General features: G+C 46.8%; 1 protein-coding gene across 1 annotated transcript; it reads right to left on the bottom strand.

Moving 5' to 3' along the window:
- Positions 1 to 468: 468 nt before the first annotated feature.
- Positions 469 to 15,497, bottom strand: RBM5 (RNA binding motif protein 5). Its single transcript, XM_058844716.1, has 24 exons — positions 15,340 to 15,497; positions 14,789 to 15,233; positions 14,450 to 14,605; positions 12,443 to 12,512; positions 11,890 to 11,963; positions 9,512 to 9,595; positions 9,040 to 9,100; positions 8,830 to 8,895; positions 8,522 to 8,682; positions 7,393 to 7,490; positions 6,807 to 6,894; positions 6,504 to 6,581; positions 6,337 to 6,409; positions 5,729 to 5,814; positions 5,332 to 5,410; positions 4,994 to 5,085; positions 4,305 to 4,469; positions 3,687 to 3,833; positions 3,535 to 3,606; positions 2,624 to 2,803; positions 2,340 to 2,414; positions 1,807 to 1,904; positions 1,592 to 1,721; positions 469 to 1,086 (listed from the first exon to the last, which is right to left on the bottom strand). The coding sequence occupies exons 1-24, from the start codon at positions 15,354 to 15,356 to the stop codon at positions 961 to 963; spliced, it is 2,721 nt and encodes a 906-aa protein (XP_058700699.1). The 5' UTR covers positions 15,357 to 15,497; the 3' UTR covers positions 469 to 960.
- Between the last annotated feature and the right edge of the window lie 1,073 nt (positions 15,498 to 16,570).

Raw genomic sequence — 16,570 nt, 5'->3', positions numbered from 1 at the left:
GAAAGGCAGTAACTGGTCAGCTGCAGGACAACCTCTGGTGAACCTCATCCTCCCAGGAGCCAGCCTGCCACAGCTTCCCCCACAGCATGGAGGCAGGCCACAAGAAGCCGAGGTGGTGTGTAAGAACCTTCCCAGAGATACCACCCCCTCCCTGCCCACCACAGGGCCAGCATGTAACACCCAGGGCTCCTGGCCAAGGGCAGACACTACTGCTGCTCTGCTCCTGCTCCTACAGTGATGGCAAGAAGGGCTACAGAGAGATCTGATGCTCCAGCAGCCACCACCCATGCTGGAGCTGTGAGAAAGATGCTGAGAATAAAACACAGCATAGGGATTTAAGGAGGGAGGCGAGTGGAGAGCTGCATGGAATGGAGACTCCAAGATGAAGTCTCATCAAGGAAGAAGCAGAATGACAGGACAAGTAGCACTGGCAACTTAATTCTTCATTCACCCACTGAGAAACAGAAATAGAGTAATTTTTGGATGTATTTCATTTGGAAATGAGCCAAATTGGCAACTAGAATCAAAGTCTTCAAAAAGTCTATACAAAGATGTATCATACAAAATGTACAGGAAAATTCTCAAAAAAAAAACCAGACAGACAATACAACAAAAGGAGAGCAGAGACAGTTTGAAAGCACAGCTAACAGGTCCTGCTGCTGCTCCAGGGGGCAGGAGCAGCACCTGGACAACACGCTAAAACACAGAATACATTACACTATATACAAGACCGTACAAAGATCAGCCATCCCCTTTGGTCTAACCAGGAGCTCTCCAGCATGAAGTTGGGTCAGTTCAATCTGCTCATGGAAGTGTTTGTTACATGCCGAGCAGGGGACAACATCCAAGGGAATGAAATGGTCAACTCTAAACCAGAACCAGGATACAGCCAGGTCACCAAGGCTATGGAGTTTAACAGTCAGTTCTTGCTAACAAGAAGTGCTTTGCAGGCCAGAGGGGTTACTCCATCTCCGTGAAGCGAGCGAACATGGCTTTCCGCACCGCATCTTTGTACGAATCTGCTGTGGAGACACCGTAGGAGCTGCCCTTGGCTCCCAAGCCAGCTCCTCTCATTCTTACTTGGGCCTGCAAGGGGAGAGAGACACACCTCAGCTTTGCAGCAAGCCAGACCACAATGAGGGCACCACCAAAAATCCCATCAATCCAGCCAGTTTCCCAAGCTTTCCTGGGGATCTCCATAGCCATCAGTACCATCATGGACTCCAAGAGACTGAAGTACATGTAATACCCCATTCCTCATGCCACTCTGGGCCCACTCCAACTGCACAGAACAGTTCCTCCTAACAGGCAAGGCCAGGTATGCCAATGACAGGATGGAGCACAGTCCCTCCTCGGGTACTGGGGCTACAGTGCCTCAGGAGTCAAGTGCCAAAGGGAGGAAGGCACAGCCCTGCCTCTGCCTCAGCATCTGATGGGACAAACATGAGCAGGAGCCAATACAAATAGAGGCAGCTTTGCTGTGGCTGGCAGTTTATTCTTCCAGAGCTCTTCAGCAGGAAGTACTTCTGGTTAAACAAGAACAAAAACAGTGGGACCAAACCTCCTCTAGGATACATCCCTCTTGACTTACCTCAATGGGTGCTGTGATGCCCTGGCATTTTCTCCCCAAGCCAGAACCTTCCCTCCAGCCCATGGCCTGCAGCATCTTGTTCCCTATATTACTGTTGTCAAGGCCATCTTTGGTGGGCTGCTCGTAATTCCTGCAGGAAGAAGAGATGAGTTAACAAGTTACCCACACTGCTCATGGTGCACTGAGGCAGCTCTGAGGAGCCTTCAGATACGTACACTGTGCCTGCATCGTAGACCTTCTTGCGCTTGGGCTCTGGGGGCTCAGGGATGCCGTACTTTTCCCGCCTCTCAGCTGCTCTGTCTCTGTATTTCATCTGCATAAAGCAACTATAGTTAGCATGGATTTTGAGATGTCTTTTTTCAGCTTTGAGCTATGGGATTCAGATAAACGCCTGCTTCTACAGAAGGCAAACTACTACCACTGCACTAATACTAACACCACCAACAGCAGAGCCCAAGACCCAAGTTCCTGGAGCACCATCTCAACCAGCACTGGGGCAAGAAGAGACTTGCAGGTTTCTAGTCCCAGCCTGGCAGCCCTGAGCTAGAGGTGGAATGAGCCATCCATGCTAAGCCGTATCTGTGGGATATGGGACACTCCTCTCCATCTAACAGGGCAGCAGCGCTGAACCTTGACTGGGAAAGAGGTTGGGATTATCTCGAGTGACGTGTGTCAGGATAAGGAGAGCTCAGTAGATCACCTGCACAGGTTTTCCATTAGCTACTCATCTGCTCATCTCAACACTGACCTCTCTCTCACGCAGCTCCAAGGCTTCAAGTTCCTGCTCAGAAAGCTTTGATCGCCTATATATATCCATGTTTTGCTGAAACAAGAAGATAAGATTCACTTTAACAACATGAAATGTCAACAGCTCTTTTCAAATGAGGTAGCTGACCTTTGGGAGAGTAGCAATCCACCTGCAGATTTTTGCTTTAAGAGAAACAGTTTTCCAAACAGCAACATGCCTCATGGTTCTGTTTACACACTGAATTATAACAACCCAGTATGTTCCTAACCACGCAGTGTAACTACCTTGTGCAAGTCAGACAGCTGCTGGTGCCGAATCAGAGCATCTTTGTTTGGGAACTGCCTTCTACACAGCAGACAAGCCATCTTCTTCCAGTCAGTCAGCTTCTCTTCCTCATTCTCCATTCTTTCTAGTAAGTCTTCATCATTATCACTGTCACCACTGTAGGCAGCCACAAGGCCACGCTGAAAAGGAAAGACAGCATTAAGGGGAGTGCAACAGTGCCACAGTTCAGAGAGCACGAAGAGGGAACAAAGGCTGCAGAGGTTTATCACAGGAGGAACAGCATGCTCCCATTACCAAGGATGAAATCACAGAATGCCTGAGGTTGGATGGGACCACTGGAGGTCATCCAGTCCAACCGCCCTGCTTAAGCAGGGTCTGCCCCAGCACATACTGCTAAGGACTGTGTCCTTATGACCTCTGAGCATCTCTAGGAAAGGAGACTCCACAGTCCCTCTAGGAAACCTGCTCCAGCGCTCAGTCATTCTCACAGTACTAGTTCTTTTTCTCATGTTCTCCTGGGTCAGGGATTCCTAAGGGCTGGCCTTGGCACTGAAGACTGAATCAAAGGTGTTTAGTATTTCAGCCTTCTCTGCCACCTCTGTTTCAAGGGTCCCTGTTCTATTAAGCTAATGGGCCCACACTTTTACAGTACTGCAACTCAAACTCACAGTGGCTGCAAGACAGTTCCCACTAGCCAAACAATTCCAAGCAGACCCTATACAGAAACCTCAAAACCCCAACTGAGCTCAAGGCTAAAAACCATCAGAGCTGTCCACAGTGTATCTCAGTCACCCAGCCTACTGCACCTGCATCACACCACTGCAATCATCAGCACCACTTTTTACAGGTAATGCCATGGAAATCCAGGTTTGACAGCAAGTATTAGCTAGAGCTTCTCCACCATACTCACCTTTAGTGGATTTTCATCATCCCCGTTTTTCAACACCTCTGGCAGGATCTGCTGTCGCTCAGACAGAGCTCCCTGGATGAGACAAGAATGCCATGAGCGTGGAGCTCTCTCTCACATGACCCCCCACCACACACCACTGCCAGCACCTTCACCTTTTTCTCAAAGAGGGCAAAGCCTGCATCTGCAGCTGCTGACTCCTTTCGCTCCTCCTCCCTGGTACTCAGTGGTTGGAAGCTATTCTTGAAGTTCTCCTTCTGCTTGTTCAAACTCTTTGCCCAGCGTTCCATGTCTTTAGCAATCTGAAATGCAGAGTGGTTTGCTCACACAGCTCTTCTCAAAGCTATCAATCTCTTATGACACCCATTCAATCTCACATGCAGTTTCAGAACAAGTCAACCCACTATCTTTTATTTTTAAACCATGGGACACTGGATGTAGTGCAGCTGTTCCCCTGTATACAGTGTTCAAAGATAACACAGCTTGCTGCTTTTACTGTACAAACCCTTCTTATCAAGCTAATCCTCTAAGTGATGGCTCAGTTATACTCCCACTGATCCTGGCAGGATTCCATAAGCACTCCTCCTATGCAGAGCTTATTTCTGCACTGAAGCCTTGCCAACTCCACCTCTCCTCAGCCCCCCACAATGCCTGCAAATTGAAGGCATGCACCCCATGGAATAACTTAGGATTTCCTTTGTCATGGAAAAGAAGTATTATCCCATTTCACAGAGGAGACTTTATCCCAGTTACGGTCCGATTCTGTCTTTTACCTGTTGGGCTGTTTTACTTTTAGGCTTCTCTTTCTTCTCTTTCACTTCTTTGGTGGTGGTTGTGGTAGCTGTCTGTTGGTACGTGACACCTTCTGCTGCAGGCATGTAGGTTTCCTTTTCGCCATCCCAGTACAGGTACTGCTGGGTTAAGGCATTGTAGTAATACTGCCAGAGGGAAGGAGAGGCAGACAGTTAAACACCTCACACGAGCTCAATGTCCACGGGAGAACCCAAGCAAGCTGATTCACACTACTGCACCACACGGGAAGGCGTTTTGTAGAGTCCAAACAAGTTTTGCAGACTCCACAGAGGAGTCGAAAGGCAGGAAGTGGCTGAAGCCTTTGTCCCCAAACACAGCACTATGGAGAATCTTTTGCTTCTCCCAAGAGACGACCCACCAGAGCCCAGAGCTGGGTGCACTTTGCTGGGCACTCCGCAACAAAACAGCTGTTACAGTGGCTGTGACAAGTGCTAGTCCTATGTGGGCCAAATGTGGAGGAAAATTAAGGAAAAGGAGAGAAAAATGCAGGGCTATACCAGAGGGAAATCAAGTCCCAGCCCTACACACATTGCTGAGAGTTATCTGCAACATTTGGTATGTTGTGCACTTCAAATGTCACTCGTATGATGAGAGATAGGGAACTAATGGACCTTAACAGTTAAGACATGTGGGAAGAACTTGTGTTTACCTGGGAATTAGGATCATAGTAGAGCCCTGTTATAGGATCATAATAATATCCTGAAGATTCATCATATTGGTAGGTGGAAGTATCAGGGACAGCTGTAAAAAAATTAAAGCGTGGGACATGGTCGTTCCAGACGAATTCAGACAGGTATCTTTCTACATTTCAGGTAAAATTCGGAGATTACAGCAGCCATGTCTGTAAAGGGCTCTTATTCACCCATGCAGCCAACGCTCTCCAGGGGCAGCTTCACCACGACACAGTGATGGAGCACTTTGCCAAAGCAGAGTTTTACTGCTACAGTGACAGAAACCTGTCCCCAAGAGCAGCTCCCGAGCACTTACCGTACTTGGTTCCAGGCACTACGCCAGTTGGAGGAGCTGCCTGTGCCTGAGTGCTAGTGGTAGGTGGTGCTGATTGTGTCTGAAAAAAACACAAACCACAAACCTCAATTAGAAAACCTGTCACCGAGAAAACAAGGACAGCGAGCCAAGGCGTGAGCAGCGCACCCTACGCGTACGACAGCTAACTCCTCCTCAGCAGCATGCTTGGCACTCACCTTTAGCAAAGAACAAAACCATCCCAGAGAAGAAACGGCAGGTGACTTATGACCACAAGCTCTGTGACTAACCCACGGACACCCAGAAGCTTTGCTGTACCACCCACTTTAAAAAGCAAAGGTTATAACTAAGCCACATATCCCAGGCTTTGAAAGCAAGGACTTATCAGTGCTGTAATTACTGGAGAGTCAGGTGAGTTTGTCTGCTGATTATACAGCTGAGGACTCTGGGACACAACTGCAGCTGTTGTCGTAGTGACCGGAGCTCCTGCCAAAAGAGAGCAGCAATGCATAAACGAATGAATTTGTAAAACAGTACTGCATCCTAGGGCTAAAATTACTTTGTTTATAGTTCCAGCTATTAATTCCAGCTCCAGCAGCCGAACAAGGCAATAAACATTCAAAAGGAGATAGATACACAGTGGGTATCTTCTACCCAGACAAGAAATAGTTTCCTTTTCAGGAGGAAATATTCTGCTCCCAAAGTCAGCAATTCCTGGCCTCTACAGCTGCTAGTGCTGAACATTTGCTAGAGCTGCTTACACCACTATCATAAGTTCAAGGCCTTTGTCAATAGTCTGAAACAGAGGCTTTTCTCTCATCTTGCACAAGAAGTTCCACTTCAACAAATCTGTTACAGTTCTCTAGTAATACATCCTCATTCAGACATCCTGAGAGCAAAATGAGCCAAGTCTTCTTTTGCACAGCAAAGGAACATAAAGGCTGAGGCAAAATACTACTGTAAATTTATCATTACAAACAACTGCTTCTAAGATGCTGGAAGCACTACCTGATATGGTAGCCGAGTCTGTGTCCAACACTCCTCCTTGATTTTGGTAGTACTGCTGATAATCCTGGGAATACTGTAAAGGAAAATGAATGACAACACAAGGTGAGTAATCTGCATACCCAAATTATGACAATCTGCTGGTTTAAAGCACCATCTCTACTACTAACCTGAGCATACTGTGAGTATCCATCTTGTCCTGACTGGAGATAGCTGTAGTCAAGGGTGCTGCCCTCTCCAGTCTGTGGCTGAAATTCAAAAAGGTAATTTTTGTCAGGGACAGGTGAACAACTTTATTAAATAATTTCATGTAGCCCACTGCCTAGGCTCCAAACTGATTTGGGACCAGATGTGCCATGGCTGGATCTGCCATTAAACAGTTCAACCAAGCACATGGTAAGAAGGGCAATTACATGGTCTGCATTTTAATTTTCAGGAAAGCAGGACTATGAGTAATAGTCTCCAAATCATACCTGAGTAGATGACCACTGAGCTGCAGCAATGGCTGTACTTGCCACAGAGAAGGCGCTGACTCTGTTACCGTCTGGAAGAAGCAGGTCTCTGCAATCACAAAATCCATGCATCTGAGTAAGTACTGCTTTTTACTGAAGTGTTTCCCTATGCAAGGAGGTGGAGTCTGCCCTCACACAGGGATTTCTTGCCAGTTATAAAACATTCAGAATGTAATGAATGAGCCAAAACACTGCTTGGCAAGTAAAGGAACTTCAGGTTCATTGTTGTAGATAGAGTCAGTAACAAGTCAGGAGGTCTCCAAGGAAACAAATGTGCTGTGCACACAAGCAGTTATGGTGTTATCTTCAGAGGACTGGAAACAGAGGTGTGGGGAACACTGCTTTCACTCTCCTAATACACAGTGAATAGCAGGATGCATGCAACTCAAATTACTTACAGGAAGCAAAACTTTAGAGTTAAGAATAAGCTTAATAAAAGCCTGGGTAACAAGAAGAAAACATCCAATATAAAGGGAAGGGGTGGGTGTGTGAGTAAAAAAAAAAAAAGCAAAAACCAAAAATGCAATTGACTGCTATCACAACTCACTTTCTGGCACTCTTTGCAAAATCAACACCAATTGTTTTGCCATCAATTTTTAACGGTGGCTGAAGACTTTGTAAAATCTGTAGCAGTTGAGAAGCATCCTACAACAAAAAATAGTCATTATTATGAAAGGCAGTTTACTGAGGGGGATTCAGAAGTCCCCAACTCCAGCTTTTCAAGTAGAGCCACTGGAAAGAGATAAAGATGTAAAAACACCTCCATCTCCTCATCCTACACACATGCAGAAGAGCACAGTGAGACCCTCAACAGCCCATGTGAAAATACTGAGCATTTCCCTGGGTCACTAAGTATTAAGTATGTTCCAAAATTTTAGCTTTATCAAGACACAAATTACTCCAAATGGGCCATCAGCAAAAACTGAGATTAGGCACCTGTTTTAACCCAACCACCTGCCTTCCTTCAACTGAAGCAGGTCCAAACTGCTGCTTGAATTTGATGTACAGACTCAATGAATCACTTAGGTTAAAATAATCGAGTCCAATGGTTAATCCAGCACTGCCAAGTTCACCACTATGCCACATCCCTCAGTGTCACATCCACATCCAGGGACACAGATTCACTGCCCTTCAGGGATCCCATGCCAGCATATGACCTCCCTGAAACTTAGGAGGCTTTTCTTGTACCTCTGCAATTTCCTGTGTTTCAATTTATGGCAGCTGCCTATTGTCCTATCCTTATATATCCTTGAGAATACGTTTCTGCTGTCCATGTACCCCCTCACTGGATGCTGCTGAGAAAAGCAACATCTGCCTCTTCCTTCTCTCTTCTCAAGGTGGAAGAAGCCTAATTCTATGCACCTGTTCCCACATGGTATGCCCCAGATCTTAGATCTGTCAACAAAGTTTGGCCCTGCACCAGTACTTTTGCAATCCAAGCACGAAGCTAGGCTGCAATCTAGAACAGAGCTCTGCTACAAAAATAGCTTTTCAATGTGCTCCCAACATCCCACCACCTTTCAAACTGCAGCTACACATTATCAGCTTTGACACACTGGGTCCATCAACACTCCTAGAAGGGGGGCAGTCCTTCATACAGCTCAGGGCTCTAAAAGCTGCAGGGAGAGAAGGAGGTTAACCAGCTGCTTCTCTCCCAACACCATTATGGTCCTCACCATGGCAGAAGACAGTTGCACAAACGCAAAGCCTCTGTTCTGTTGAGTCTGCTTGTCTTTGATAAGACGAATATTATTGACTGCCAGAGATGCATACGGAGACAAGGCAGTCATGATGGATTCCACTACTGTGTGAGGAGCAATGTTTCGAAGAATGATGGCTGAGGAGAAAAAGTATGACATTAGCGGTGCACACCATGGTTTTGCAGAGTATTTCAAGTCCTTCAGCTGGCAGGCTGAGGTATGGAAAGGATTTTTAGTATGTGTGTTTACATTTTGCGTTCTATAGTAAGTCAAAGATCACTTACTATCACAGTAATAATCCACAGACTGAACGGCTTCTGCTGCTCCAGGTGGTACCTCCTGTTCTGAATCTTTGTATGGAGAAAATATTTCAGTCAGGACATGGCTCATTCACTTCAAGCTCAGCATTTCATAAGCCAGCCTAGAACCTACATGGAACTCTACATAGACCAGAAAGTTTCTCACAAAACTGGAAAGAGATCACAGTAACGTACCAAATTTGTCTGCTCCACAGCGGAAGCATTTTAGCCTCCTTCTGAAGTTGTAAAGGCAGCACTGCGACAAACAAGAGAAGCCTAGTAAGAACTTGGGTGATTTTAATAATGCTGCATTTGCTATACACTAACAAACCCCAGACATTCACACAAAGAAACGCAACAAAGCTAAACCCACCAGAATAATCCAGAACATTGAAAGACACCCTTATCTGCACCACAGAAGCTTTTCAGAACATCCCAGATACTTCCTCCCTAGTCATCCCAAATTAGTTAACTATGTAGTCTTCATAATCCCAGGCACAGTCACTACTACAGAAAGTAGTGTCAGAAGGGAACACATGCTGGGGAATAATTTAACTTCATGGGGGAGCAGGAGCATGTTTGATTCAGGTGTCACTTTCTTTAAAGCACTGAACAAGTGGAGGGCTCTAGAGCAAGACAAAGTCTCCCACAGAAACATGTGTTGTACCTTGTTGCAGAGCCAGTCCTCAAACTTAGGCCTTGGGTTGCTGTAGTGCATTGCAATCTGCTTCCCTTGGATCACCAGCTTTTTCTGCAAAAAAAGTGGTTTCAATTATTCCTGTATCAAGACACACATGTCCATTTTCCCATGGCAGAGCACCCTTCGGAGGAATCAGTGCTCCTGAATTAAATGGACAACATATGGGGAGGATGTGGAGGACAACCACCGCCACCTACACCCTGCCCATCCAATCCTGCAGAGAGGAGGACGAGGGCAGTAAGAGAATGGGATGTGGAGCAAAGATAAACAGAATCAGGGAGTGTAGAAAAAGCTGCCAAACACTAAACGCTGACATGGAACCAGAAAGTGTCTCGAAGGAGACAGAGTCCTAATCTGCTGCATTCAGATTAACACATTCTTAGGAGTCTCTTTGCCCCCACATTTCTATTCACTTCTGGTATAGCACTGAGCGACTTTTAAAACATGTCCTTAGGTGACTGCTTCACTTCGTCCCCTACTCCAAACACCCCAGACCTTTTAACCACATTTGGATTTACTTTTCCAAGCATACTTCAGAAGTGTCCCCTTGAAAATACAGTAATTCCTCCCAAAGGGACCCTGCTTAGACTTCTTGAAGGCTGGATTACAAGTGCCATCAACGGAAACATAAGAGTGGTTTCATTTGACTATTGCATCAGTTCAATTGGAAGCCTGCACAAGAGGTTTGTGTTCTTCATTCAGGCAAAGCTGAGCTCTCCAAAATGAGTAACTAGATTGCATGTGAAGCTTCTCCAGGGGTAGGAAAAGTTCATAATGCTTTCAGCATGTCCTCTCACTCTGACTTCAGAGGAGTTAGGAATTTACAGCTATTAAGAAGCCTTGACTCTCAGCCTCACGCTTTGCCAAGCGTGGGTATGCAGAATGGCCTTTCAAAATATGACTATGAACATATTTTGGTCAAACAGGTGGAAGCACATGTGAGGAAGTGCATATTAGAGGCCACACCCCAGACACTGCAATGGCAGAACCACTTTTATAGCAGGTTTGCTTTCTGCAGAGGTACCACAGTGTCAGGACCAGTGGCTTTTCTGATAACAGGGTCTGACACAGATCTAGCATGTAGCATGAATAAGGCTCTTACATTCTGCACGACTAAATAGGGCAAAGCCATTGCTCCTACCGGCAGGAGGGAGGGTTGGAGGGCCCAGCACTCACTGGATGTGCACACATAGAAACAAGGCTGCTGGCATAGTTGCAATACATCATTCTGTCATCTAACAGTCAGCAGCCCGGCTGCTGGGGACAGGCTATGGTTTCCCTACTACTAAGGTGGCTGGTTACTGGAGTGAATTTGAGAGTAATATAATAAATTATGCATCAATACAGCTTTGTATATATTAAAAAAATCGATTTCTGAAAATATGCTCAGCATTAATTTGTTTTAGTCTTTCCCCTGCAGCCACCTGTCATACTGAGCAGCACATCAGGAAAACAGAGTTCAAGAGCTGCTCTCTGGCTGGGGAACTCACCCACAGTGTGGGACATCTGAAATGCTATTCCAGCACAAGGCATATGAGAACTTCCATCTGCTGGAACTGCCATGAATCCCATTATGGTGCCATTTCTTTATTTTAACATGAACAGAGCAGAAAAACAGTCATAATGCTGTTGTATGACTGCTGCGTTAAATATTCAGGTGCAAGAAAAATCAGTGATTTAACACACTTTGCTCACTTTGGGAGTATTTTTAAATTCTACTGTTGAAACAGGTTATGAATACTCAAAAAAGTAGCAAAAGCAAGTGAAATTGCAGTGCTACAGGAAAATCTCACAGAACAAACTAGAGGATTCTTAGTGCATTTTGGCTCCTTATCAAGTCATAGCAACAAAAAAGTCCAAATACAGAGCCCAACAGGTATGAGATCTCACTCTCTGCCTGATTTAGTTGAAATGAATAATTTTCCTCTAGAAGAGACAGCTGCCCCTCTTTTACTGGGGTAACAGATTATTGCCAGGAACTGACACTTCTCTTTCAGGGTTAATACCAATTTAATACAGAGATGTGGTGCCTTCTCTGACAACAGAGAAGGAAACATTAAGTGGAAATAAGCTAAGATTTTCTAATGACTACTAGCTAAATCTTCATAAGCCAATTAAATGGAAACCAAGTAATTTAAATCAATGGCACTTTTTACCAAAGTAGAACTTTCTCTCCTAATTTTACCTTATATGTTACAAATTTTAATATATACAAAGCTTTCATTCTTTAAATCACTGTTATGGAACAAACCACTCCTTCCACCTCTTTTTTTTTTTTTTTTTTTTTTAAACTGTACAGACTTGTTCCATTTTCAGGAATATCTAGACTTGGTGAGTGAAGCAACCTGATTGGCTTCCATCCAGCTGGTAGCATCTTGAAAGTGATAAAACTCCACGAAGGCGAAACCACGGCTTACACCTAGAGACAGCATTCAGATATAGACGGGATACTTGTGTTAGTCAGTTCCTTTAAAACAGGTGAATCTCTCTCCAACTGCTTCATTACTTCATGACAAAGCAGCTTTACAAATGCGACGTCAACTGCTGGGATCTGCTTGTTATTTTGCCATGGCAAGGAACCAAGCTGCCTTAACTGGCTACATTTCACTTGATTTGAATCCATGTTTAAGGGTAACCATGCAACAGACTACAAACTATTAAATGGGTTTACACTATTATTACTTACCAATACCTGTTAACAAAACCCCCTGTAGACAGACTTCTTTTAACATGTTGACCAGCTATCTAAGTCTTCCAAAAAGCCACATTCCTTAGCCATGGCAAACCTTTTATTTTTTATTTTTATTGCATGTGCTTGCAGTTTGGGGACAATTCTGGATACTCTTTTGGGCTGGGGAAGAGGAAGGTGATGTCAAAAACTGGATTAAGAGCTCTCACCTGTCTTTCTCTTCATCAGCCTCACGTCTGCAGGCTGAGGACCTTCAAAGGACTCAATAAGCTCACGAATCTGCAGGAGATTTTGATCCAACAGTTAAAATTTTCATAATTTGGCAGAGAGAAGTCACAGAAATAAGCTACCTTGCAGTACCGTGCAAGAGATACACAAAACAACACTTTTGACACCATCTCAGAGACAAGGAAAACATTTACTGAGAACCCAACAGGGGACTGATGCGCATCGAAGTCCACATAATCTTTTGCTACATGCTAAACCAGAACCGTAATCCTCACTGAGGACACTGGATCATCCAGAATCTGAATTCCTACAATCATGTGTTCTGAGATTACTTGGACAGTATTTGACAAAGACTGTGCACGACCACAAGTTCTTAATAAGAACACTGCTGGTATCCTTCTCCCTGCATGTCTAAATACCCTTCACTCCTAGCAAGGAAAAACAAGAAGCCAGCACTGCAAGGCTCCATGATGAATGTATTCCTAAACTTCATGCTAAAGATCTCATCCTCTAACTGATCCCAATCAGCTTTTCAGGGTAAAGTAGACTTGTAAAGACCATGTCATCAAAGAAGAAGCTAAATAAATTTCAGTTCTTCAGCTATAACAAAGCTGCTGCAGCACAGGCAACCTCAGTCACTGTGCAGAGGCATGGAGGAAAAACAAACACCAACGAATTTTTTAATTCTAGAGTAAAAGACACAAGGTTTTTCAGCAGCTTTCACAGAATTCAAATGACATTACGTGCAATAGGGCTGCTCAGCAGAATCAAACTTTAGATAAAGCTGCCCTTTTATATGCTGACTGGAAATAATATCAGATATGCAAGTGAATTTTTCTTATGAAAAATGCAGGAAAAAAATGAAAATTGTGTAAACAAGCAGAAGTAATGTTACCTTAAGAATTCTACTCTGTGTTCCAAAATGCACTGTATACACTCTGAGTCAAGAATTAAACATTCATATAAATTATGCTACAGTTATTGCACAACTGTAGAGCTACACCAATAACTCAGGAAGAAGAACTGTTCTAAAGTGTTCTGTGTAATGTCTGATTGGGTTGCCTCATTTGTATGCAGGAACCTACACTTGATTTCAAATCCTCATGAAAATACTAGAGCAATATATAGTGAGTCTGAACCCTCAATATCAGGAGGGTAATAAGTAATCAATGAAAAAGCAAAGGAAAAAGTCTCCATTATAGAAATGATGCAAATGTATTCTCTGCACTAAACCATACCGGCACATTGGAGGCGGAGGCGGAGTCTTGCCTGAAAACAAACTGGGATAGCTCAGTTTTTACCCCTCAAATAAGACTTGTGGGCTCATAGCTTGGTAACCAAAATAACCCAGCAAGAAAAAAACAAAAACCTTACCATAAATAAGAAAACCTTAAAGCTTTAACATATCTTTATTAAACAAGTTAGACAAGCAAGCACCAAGCTCGTCAGTACTTGCTCCGTCAGCTCGGCAGCAGCCATTTTGACTCCCACAGCTGTGCCCACACAAAGCAGCTTTGTGCGCTGCTGTGCTCCGCTAAGGAGCTCGGTGACTGTGTGTGACCCCATCGGTCACAAGTTCTGGCCTCGAGAAAGACCAGAAAAACTGGTGAGTGCCACCTCTTTGTCTCTGTCCACCTCCCCCCTCCCTGCAGCGGGGCGAAGCTGCAAAAAAAAAAAAAAAATCTGCCTCTTCCCTCCCATATAGAAAAACAGCAAAGAGCATGTAGTTTAAAATCCACTCTTAGGAAAGCATTCGAACACGCGCGAAAAAACGAGTATTTACGGCTTGTTCCGTTTGAAAGGGACTAACATTGAACTGACCTCTATTACTTAACACTGGGGGTTTAAATGCTTTCAGGACTCAAAATGGCAGCGCGACAGCGCTGGAGAGGGGCCACCATGATGCAGCGCTCAACAAAATGGCAGCAGCCGCTCCGGCACGGCCCTGCCCGGGGGCAAGGCAGGCACAGCTCTGCCCGGCTACTCACATCGTTCTCCGTAACCGTGATGGGGAGCCCACGCAACATGATGGTCTTGCTTTCTTTTTCATCGTTAATATCGTTCCTGTAGTCGTGCTCGCCGTAGTCGCCATCGGAATGGTAGCCGTCCTCTGATTTGTCGCTGTTCCTGCGCTCCCGCTCCCTCTGGAAGCCAGCGCCCAGGATTAGCCACCGCGATTCCCTGCAGCGTGTCCCCACAGTGCCACACGGACACCGGCCGCCTGCCCGGGGCTGGTCCCCATGGCCTCGGGCAGCGCTCCCGGGTTAAACCCGCTCCCGGTGCCCTCCGCCCCGCAGTGCCGGCCCCGGCCCCCCGACCCCGCTCACCTCGGGGCTATCGTAATCGCGGCTATCGTAGTTTCTATCATAGTCTCGGCTATCGCGACTGTCGTAGTCTCGGCAGTCCCGACTATCGTAGTCCCGGCAATCGTAGTCTCGGCTGTCCCGGCTGTCGTAGTCGCGGCAATCTCGGCTATCGTAGTCTCGGCAATCGCGGCTGTCGCGACTGTCGTAGTCTCGGCAGACCCGGCTGTCTCGACTGTCGTAGTCCCGACTGTCGTAGTCGCGGCAGTCTCGGCTATCGCGGCTGTCGTAGTCTCGGCTGTCGTAGTCTCGGCTATCATAGTCGCGATAGTCATCATAGCGGTCACCGCGGCGCTCCTCACTGGACCTCTTGTAGTCATCCCTCCGCCGGCTGCGGGACTCCCGCTCGTCGCGGTCCTCCCTCTCCACGATGGAGCCGTAGCGGCCGCTCCGCTCCGTCCTGCTCACCCTGCGGGGCACAGCGGGCCGAGCTCAAAGCGTGAAGCGTCCGCCGCGACCCCCACCACCGCCCGCCTCCTCCCGTCTCCCCTCGCCCTCCCGCCGCCGCCGCTCACCGCTTGTCCGAGCCCATGCCGCCGCCCAGGATCCGCAGGCACCCGGCACAGCACTATCCGGCACCACACGCCAAGCACACCCGCACAACCCCTCTCGCTGCCTCGCCACAAAATGGCGCCTAAGGGACCGCCCGTCTTCTACCCAGCAACCACCTCGCGCCCCGACTGGAAGCTTCCAAGCGGAGCGCAGGCGCCGGGGCCGTGCGGCATGTCGGGAAGTGTAGTTTGGGGGGGCTGCCGCCATTAAGGGACCTGGGGTCCTGCCTGCCCTACTTACGGGCTCGGAATGCTCAGAGTCCCGTCCAGCTCGACTCTGGACACTGCCAGGGATGGGGCAGCCGAAACTGCTCCGTAAAACATGTCCCAGTGCCTTGCCACAGTGCATTTCTTCCTCATGTCCAAGCTAAAACTGCTGTCAGTTTAAAGCAGTTATCCTTTGTCATATCACTACATGCCCCACCCAAAGTCCTTCTCCAGCCGACTTGGAGCCTCTTCAGACACCGGAAGGGGCTCGAAGTTTCTTGTGGTGTCTTCTCCAGAGTGAAGAACCCCAGCTTCTCCCCTCTGTCAATAGCTAAATTGTTGTCATGGCCTACCATCCCTTTGGGGAGCACCTGCCTCAGTTAAAAGTGAATCTCTTCTGCCGCCAATGGAGGACATGGCACTGTACCCCCGCCTGCACTGCTTGGGTCATATAGCAAAGCCCAGAAGCTGCAAAACCAGCAAGACTTTGGCTCCAGCAACGTTGTCCTTTCCATGTTCCCAGTACAAAGGGCACCTCTGCCTCGTTCCCATGACACCGGCACTAGTCCCTGCTCCTGCACAACTCCTGGACCTGCATCCCTCGGAGCACACCAGGTGCTGGCAGGAGAAGGCGGAGGTTGCTGAGAACCCTTCAAATCACATTCATATGCAGTCAGGTCCTCCTCGCTGCCTGACCCTTAGCCCTGTGTGTTTGCTTGGGACCCAAGGAAAGATACGTAGCACACAAAATGGTACCATCTTTAAGTTTTTTCAAGACAGTTTTGTTAATCTCAGGGCATGGCAGAATGGCTGAAGGGCAGGGTGGTGTCAGGGTCACACTTCATCCAGGGACTTCTTGGCAGAGCAGGCACTACAGAGCAGCCAGGCAGGACAGACAGACAGGCAGCGCAGACAGGCAGTACAGTCAGTGCAGGCACTGCAGACAGACAGGCAGTACAGACAGACAGGCAGTACAGTCAGCGCAGGT

The sequence above is a fragment of the Poecile atricapillus genome, chromosome 9 (genome assembly GCF_030490865.1).
Source record: "Poecile atricapillus isolate bPoeAtr1 chromosome 9, bPoeAtr1.hap1, whole genome shotgun sequence".
Classification (NCBI taxonomy): domain Eukaryota; kingdom Metazoa; phylum Chordata; class Aves; order Passeriformes; family Paridae; genus Poecile; species Poecile atricapillus.
This window is presented reverse-complemented; position numbering and strand designations above follow the sequence as displayed.

Coding starts and splice junctions, on each gene's coding strand:
- RBM5 (XM_058844716.1), bottom strand. Junction 5,411..5,728: donor CAAACTCACCTGACTCTCCA/GTAATTACAGCA, acceptor TGTTTTTTTCAG/ACACAATCAGCACCACCTAC. Junction 4,470..4,993: donor ACTATGATCCTAATTCCCAG/GTAAACACAAGT, acceptor TCCCTCTGGCAG/TATTACTACAATGCCTTAAC.